The sequence below is a fragment of the Anopheles aquasalis genome, chromosome 3 (genome assembly GCF_943734665.1).
Source record: "Anopheles aquasalis chromosome 3, idAnoAquaMG_Q_19, whole genome shotgun sequence".
Taxonomy (NCBI): Eukaryota; Metazoa; Arthropoda; class Insecta; order Diptera; family Culicidae; genus Anopheles; species Anopheles aquasalis.
This window is the reverse complement of record NC_064878.1, coordinates 20,709,200-20,717,154: the sequence shown is the minus strand read 5'-3', so window position 1 is coordinate 20,717,154 and position 7,955 is coordinate 20,709,200. Positions and strand designations below refer to the sequence as shown.

General features: G+C 46.3%; 1 protein-coding gene across 1 annotated transcript; it reads left to right on the top strand.

Moving 5' to 3' along the window:
• Positions 1-467: 467 nt before the first annotated feature.
• On the top strand, positions 468-2,036 carry LOC126574203 (solute carrier family 45 member 4-like). The gene is made up of 4 exons (XM_050234255.1): positions 468-1,307; positions 1,380-1,522; positions 1,625-1,685; positions 1,905-2,036. Exons 1-4 carry the CDS (start codon positions 468-470, stop codon positions 2,034-2,036), a joined length of 1,176 nt encoding a protein of 391 aa, XP_050090212.1.
• Positions 2,037-7,955: the final 5,919 nt, after the last annotated feature.

Sequence of the window (7,955 nt, the reverse complement as noted above, 5' to 3'; positions counted from 1 at the left end):
TATCGATACATCAACTGTGGCTATCGAGAAAACACTGCTGTAGCTGTTTTACCATTTGCTGGAACACATCTGTTTCATTCACTACCTCAGGTAAGACAGTTGGGAAAAACAATATATTCTGACAGTGGGTCTTTCACCCTTAGCGAATGCCGCGCACGATCAGTTGTGGCAGTCTTGTCGAGTCTGTGCAGAGTGTTGCGTGCTATCAAATATGGAGCAAGATCTCGTGGAATCCAGAAAAGAAGTTCAGCAAAGGTTGTTGCATGAGCGATTTCTGTACGCCTCATCTCGACCTGGCCCATGCTATAAACACGTATTCCGGTAAGGTGTAGGCACGTAAAGTCATTTAGAATCGTCACAAAACATTGTTTTCCACTATCGAATGTTCTTTTAGATCAAAATCATTTCTGGAGCTTGTTCGACTTTCGCTGCTAAATCTCGCCATCAATTGTTTCAGTGCAACTGAAATGGCATTCATAGCACCGATACTCTTCTCCCTGGGCCTTTCGTACTCGGTGATGTCAATGATATGGGCACTACCACCGACAGTAGGCATGCTGTTTATTCCCGTCATAGGATCGGTGAGCGATCGTTGCCGGTTGTCCTGGGGTCGCCGACGTCCCGTGCTGCTTGCACTTGGGATCGCCGTCCTGATGGCCATGATGCTGATACCTTGCGGTGGATTGATCGCGCAAACCCTCGGACTAGATCATCTCGTTTTTATGGTGACACTTATCGCTCTCGGAATAACGGTGACTGATAGTGGTGTTGGAGCGGCCACCGCTCTCTGTCAAACGTATGCCCTGGAGGTTTGCGCAATACCGGACCATGCTCGTGTTCTTAATATGATGATATTTTTGAAGGGTGTAGGCACAATACTCGGATCGTCGATCGGTGCTATCGATTGGAATGCGCTTCCGTTGGGAATAGGCTCGGTAAACAACGAGACCATCGTGTTCTTGACGACCTGGATCGTATTTGTGGTGTGTTTGGTTAGCACGTTGACCAGCTACAGGGAAATTCCATTACCAGTCATGGAGAAGGATGCCATGTTGCGGCCAGTGACGCACCACGAGATAGATATCCATCTGAACCGACAACAACAAGTGGATTGTCCTTTGATACCGATCGAGGAAACAGTCTCGGAACAACTTCAATGTCGTCAGTTGATCCACAGCATCATCCACATGCCGCTGGCAATGAAGAAAGTCTACATTACGGCTATGCTGTCATCAATGAGCAACATGATCTTCCAGCTGTTCCTTTCCGACTTTGTTGCTACAAAAGTGTTCCACGGGGATGTGAAGGTAAGTGTAGCTGCTCTCGAAACTTATCGTTGACACACCTGTAGATCAAACTGTTTTCTTTTTCCAATACAGGCGCCTAAAGAATCGGAAGAGTTTCAGATGTATGAGGCCGGAGTACGTTATCGTTGCATGGGAATGATGCTGCAAGCGACGTCTGTCGCACTGTTCTCATTGGTGAGCAAACGGCTGATGGATCGTTTCGGTATTCGCAGAATGTACATCTCTGCATTTATAATATACTGCTGCAGTATGCTGAGCTTGGGGTTAGTACACCACCGGGTTATGGTGATGATATCTTGTGTTATATCTGGCATTAGGTCCAGTATCACCAATCCCATTCCATACCTGCTGTTATCACATTACCACTCTAAGAATGCGGTAAGTTAGAGGCGAATGTGACGTTGATGCTTGTTGATTCAGAAAACGAGTCGTTTGTGTTTGTATTTCAGTTTTCTGCAGATACTTCCATAAATCGCCAGAAACGGGGCCTCGGAGTCGATGTATCACTGTTGAACAGCATCTTTTGCCTTGCACAGGTAGCTAGCATTCGAAATCAGACTCTGGCTCTGGGACATAACACTTGGATTCTGCTTTCAGTTGATTCTTGGCTTGGTACTCGGAAGCATTGTCGATGCAGTAGGAACATGCACGGTAACACTCTTCATAGCAGGTGGTTGTGCCTTTCTTGCGGCCATCTCTGCCAGCACCATTATGTACCTGGACCTTTGACGCCTAATAAACAATAAGTCATCCTCCGTATTTCTGGAGCTAGTCGATAATGAGAATACCATGGAATGTGGAGACACTGTTCGTTTTGCGCTTCTTGGTTGAAATCAATTGTGAATCATTGATTTCCTTAGACGACGATCATTGATCGATCATATCAGTCAGCAGACAAACACTCGGGAATTGAAGACTTTTGCGTTGAATAACTGAATCGTCAGTAGTACTTGTATGCGAATCTAAAACTAATCCACGCGATTCGCCACTACAAAGTGAAATAGAGCCACTACCACATAAACGGCACACCATTGATGTTCCGCAATAGTCTCAAATACGGCCACGAAGCGAATAACTGCTAGAACCAGCCAAATTGCCCAAAATGTGATCACTTGGTTAAATGTGCGAATTGCAGCGGCGGTCACACAAGTGGCCAGCGCGTGCGCACACCGACAGACCTGAAGTACGATGAAACAAATTAACTATTGAACGCATTAACGCACACCAAACGAAACAACAGTATTACTAAAAGACACTGTATATTCTAGCAAACCATCCGCACAGTGGGCTAATCAAAGTTTCAACTTGTTTTCTACCGATGATATAACAAACAACATAGCAAACGCCTCTCTCATGAGAAACTGTTCTAGTAAAGAACATCAAATGCCAGTAATTTTCAAAGTAATTCAAAAATATTGCTACCAGCATTTACCATAAAAAACTAGAATTACTCAACCTTCTAAGTAGCAATAAAATAGATATCATGGCAATAGTTGAAACATCTTATATTTGCTTTAAGTTGTTTCATAGTCTTCGGTTTGTTGGCATAAACCTTACTTTTCAAATAGCCCCACAGAAAAATGCTCGGCTCTGTCAAATCCGTCGAACGAAGAAGCCACCATTCAAGAAGAACTCATTCACCATCCATTGCACGACCGCAGTTTTCTCTAGTGATCGATTATTTTCAATGTTAGGTGCTACAAATTCACTCCGCTATTTTAACGCGAATTGATCTAAAATGGCATAGATTGACGACTCAGAAACTGCCCTACTTGTACAAATCGGTTGAAAAATGACAGAGATATTCAACTTTTAAATAGGTAAGCACCGGATTGCGTACCCTGTAGTATTTTAATAATAATAATAATAATAATAATAATAATAATAATAATAGAACTGATCTGAACTAGATTGACATTTCATATTTTACGTAGCCGCAATATCGAAATGATTTTTTTTGCCAATCTTGCCACCATCCCATCATAAAGTGAATTCGAATAACATTCCTGATCATCTCAATGTTCTCCAAGACATACAGGCAAGTATTTAAAATCCATCCGGAAGCGAAAGATATCTTCCGAGAAATGACCAACATGGCCCAGCTTCTGCTAGAGTGCGACCCAATTTCTGCATACCAGCAACCCTCCCGCATGCAGCATATCATCTTTGCGGTTCTTTTAGGAAAGGAACAGAAATGAGCATCCACCCTTCATTGAATACACATTCCAAAACCTACATGACAGACCCTGGCATATTAGCTTCGGCGTAATGCCACTTTCCTGGAGGCGTTTGGACCAAGAGCTCCAGCGCTTTGCATTCGTAGCGCATTGGATCGTCACTCCTTCAAGCTTCGAGAGCGCACGCCACTCGAATTGAAGCTCTGCGCTGCGATAATTTAGATCCAAATCTGCCGATATATCCTCCTTTCGCCGTTGCCAACTGCCCTCCGCTGGGGGGGTCGTAAAAACTCCCTGGCGAGAGTTGACCACTGGGCACCGTTGGACCGATCGGCCGAATCCATAACTCTCCGCCCTTCCACGAAGGAAAAACAATCCCCACCGGGGATGAGGGTGCTGCCAAAGCTCTCTTCTGTGGTCACCACCTTGTACTCCACCGCTCCCTCCACTTGCAGGCATTGAAATGTCAACTGGACGCGCCCCCGTGAGGCCGCGTGCGCTGAACAGATAAAGATGTTGGTCCGTTCCTGCCTTCGCACAATGCGGTACAGCTCTGGGACCTTGGAGAAAGACCTGGCCGGTAGATCTTAACCAAGAATGAGAGAGAAAGAGAGCGAGAGAGAGAGTGAGAGGTTGGCCAGCATCACGCGGACGCGTGCCTTCCAGCATAGCCAGCATGTGCATCATATGCTGGCGCGCGCATTCGGCCTCGGGTTGTGGCTAATGCGCTGTCATTACTTTATTTGCGCCGCCGAAGGTCGGGCCTGTTTCGGTGTCCGTCGGACCCCTAGTCGGTTGATCCTGCGCCCACGTATGACAGGTTAGCGGGAGGCCATAAGACCGCGCCGGAGACCAAGATTTCCGATCTCTTCCGCGAGCGAGCGAGCAACGCATCGAACGCCGGACGGAAGAGTATCATTTGTTTTAATCTAGAGATCTTCTAGCACTGGGGCTTGTATTTGAATTTATTACTTACCTCGTTAAATGTCGTGGACCCGTAGCGGCGATTGAGGTCGTCGCGTACTGGTTGAAGTTAGCGAGCAGAGCATAATACAATGTAGAGCATATGGGGAAACCCAGAAAGTTACATGTGGCTTTTATTCGAACTGCATTTAACTCTCGTTGGCCATAACTTTCTGCTTTTAATTTGATTTATGTTGTTGATTCTTCCCTTTTCCTTCTTTGGTTTAGTGTTTTATAGCATCGGTTCGGTATTAGTTTAAATGATGAAGTCAAATCATTTTACATTTCCATTCAGCTGCTATCGATAGAGCGTACTTTGCATATCATGTGCGGTAACATGCGGCAACTCTCCCAGTAGTGCCAAAGATCACATGCTCAACATAGTGTCGCGCGCACGGAATGAGGTGGCAGTAACTTAACCCCCCCCGGACCCGCTTCTACACCGGTCCCCGTTTAAAGTTGCATGTCGCGGGTCCGTAATCCTTGGCGAGTTGCTGGTGATGCTGCTTCTGCCATTACCGCGTCCGGCTGCGTGGCTGCTGCTGGTCCGCTGGGAGAGAACATACTGTTCCAATAAATCAGCATCAGCAGACCCAACTCCACTACTCCACGGAACATGAGCATGAGTACGTGGGCCACGATACCGCACAAAACACCAGCCAACACCACCAGTCCCAGTCCCGCAATGGGGGGTCGATGTTTTCGCAGTTGTTTGGCTGCATGTTTTACCCTAACCCACCACCAGTAGCACAACCAGGAGCTGGTGCGCGCGGCCGTCCCGTGACCACCGAAACATGCTCTAGGGGCCTAGGGCACCCTGGTCTAGGAGTTGGTAATTTTTTTGTTTTTTTTTATTGTCGTCGCCGCTTTATCCACGCGCACTGACCGCGACGTGGACATTGGCGACATCGGCAAGCGGCGTTCCGGTTCTTCACTGACAGACCATCGACAACCACGGCGCTGTTGGTGCTGGCGACGTCCTCGAGCGGGCTAGCGGACCGGTCGGGAAGAGCATATCGAGCGTTTGCGTTTAGGATTAGCATCGCATAATGCGCTTGTGAGTGGGATCCGGGCCTAGAGGTCTTCACTTGGGTCCAGTGTGCTCCACCGGAGAGACAGGAGAGTTCGGAGAAGTCAAACATTTAACGCTGTAACCGGTGTCCGCTTGATCTCGCTTGAGTCGTTGTTCTTTGAGTAGCTTCTTTCTTTTTCTTTTGTGGCTTTCTGTTCGAAATAGTTTTGAAATGTTTATGAGATCGTATCAGATTGTTCCTTTTTTATTGTTTCTTTTATAAAGTTAAACTTCATTAAACATTTCTTCGTAATAATTTTCCATATTCTTCTACTATATATTTTCCAGCTCTTTAAATCAATACACAGTACTAAAAATCCAAATTATGGTGTTTTTATTCAAATATGACAAATTTAAGAGATTATTTTGTCCTTTTAAGTTCAAAATTCTTGCCTAAATCTTGCCTAAATCAAACAAATGAAGCTGCGGTAGCCTTTAAAATTTTATCGCGCCTTTGTATCTCATTTGATGCTCAATTGATCAGTTCAAGAGATCAGTTTGCTACTTCTGCTAATACAAGAACCTGTTTTCAGCTATTTCCACCACAACAGCATATCATAACGGTGCCTTGTTGACGGCTACTCCCAAAAATTGTCATGCTTCAGACATGGAGATTCGCATTTGTTTCAGTCAATCCCATACGGTGTGTGTTGTTTTCTCACGAACGATGACAGCTAATCCCGCTCCTTCATCGGCAGGGCGAATATGTTGGACCACATTCCCCAGCTCTCTATATTGTGGCATAGTTCCCACCGCGGTCTCACAAACAACCAAACATCACACAGTTCACCCGCGACATCTGGGCCATTCAATCACTTACCCACACGTGACACACGTGACAAACGTGATCTTGAAAGCGGCTCGACACCCGCGCCCCGGGCCCCGGATCATGGATTATGATCGTTCAAGTTTTGTTAGACAAAACGTCACGCGCGTTGAGTCAACACTGGCGGTGATCCCGGGGCCGGATAAAAGGGACAAAAAATACCACGTCTGCGAGGTGACCGGCGATAATCTCCTGTCAGTGCGCCGGGCCGGTTGCTACCTGTATGATGTCGTCGAACGATAACGAAGCACCAGGGATCAGGCCCAATCCATCTATCTCATTAACAGGTTAGCCGAATGGCCCGGCAACGGCGCACGAGCTGTCGTGCTGACGTGCCGACGAAAGGTTGATTGGGAAGTTGCGATCGTTTTGGAATGATCGAGTGGTGGACCCTCTGAATACCGAGGTAGAGCTGCTTTTGACGCCACGAGAGGTCAACACTCGCTGATGGCTGTCGTTGTGTGCGTCTTTTTCGAGGATCATAAGTTCAATGGTTTTGAATCATAAATCAATTTCAGATTGGGTTTGACTTAGCATCGCAGTGACAAATGCTCCCTTCTTCAATTTTGTTTTATATTTTTAATTGGAGATCAATCTCTTTTTCCATTGTGGTTATCTAGTTTCTATCAAACTGTATCTGTTCTTCTACACAGAAGCTTCCAACGACTAGGGCGTAACATGTTCTACCACTGCAAAACAACATTATGAATTTATTCGTCTCTTTAGTATCTCTTCCATGACTTACCACAGAATGAATCCTTCAACCAGTTCTCGACTGGTTTTATAGCTCCATAAACTTTGAAACTCGAAAGGGCGCACACAGTTTCGCTGCAACGCTACCGCCACATCCGCGGTACTGTTGTGACAAGCAATTAAGTTCACTTAACAATGCTCGTAAAAAAAGGCGACCTCCCTCTGGGGAGAAGACTAGTTCAGAGAAACGCATTGCATTTTAGTCTGCGAGAATGACACCCAATGCGATGCTATGCGATGCCCTTACCACGTCACCAATCACAGTTTTGCGAATAAATGGATTTTATGGCCAATTTCCGATGCTGTTCGCACGCTGGGCCGGCCGTTCGGTGCGATGTGTTTACTCATCCACAGATGACCGACAAAGTGAAGGGCGGACACACGGAGACGTCAACCGCACACGATGTGCCGCGAGAGAGATCGTTCCGGGTAATTCCGCGTTAAATTGAAGCAATCAATAAACTTTGCTTTAAGCTCCCCACCATCAACTTGATTGTTATGCCATATTTACGATTTGCGATTGAAGGACGACACTTGTCACATTCAATTAGGTGATCGGTGATTGGCGCCGCAAAACGTTGAAGAACCGTCAGGAGAGAGAGAGAGTGGATTCATTTGGATACGAAAAATTATATTCCACAGATTATGCCGCGCTGGTAAGTTCAGTGCACAGTGGTACACTTGTCTTGCACCCGACGATAATTATCCAAGACCAGCAACATAAACATCGCGCAGCTCGTTTCGGTTGAAGGAAATTAGTCTATTAATTCCCCACTAACCATCACTCAGCTTGTCATGCGAGGCAGCCAGACAACCAGCAAGCCAGCCAGCCAGCCAGCCAGCCAGCAGCTTCCAGC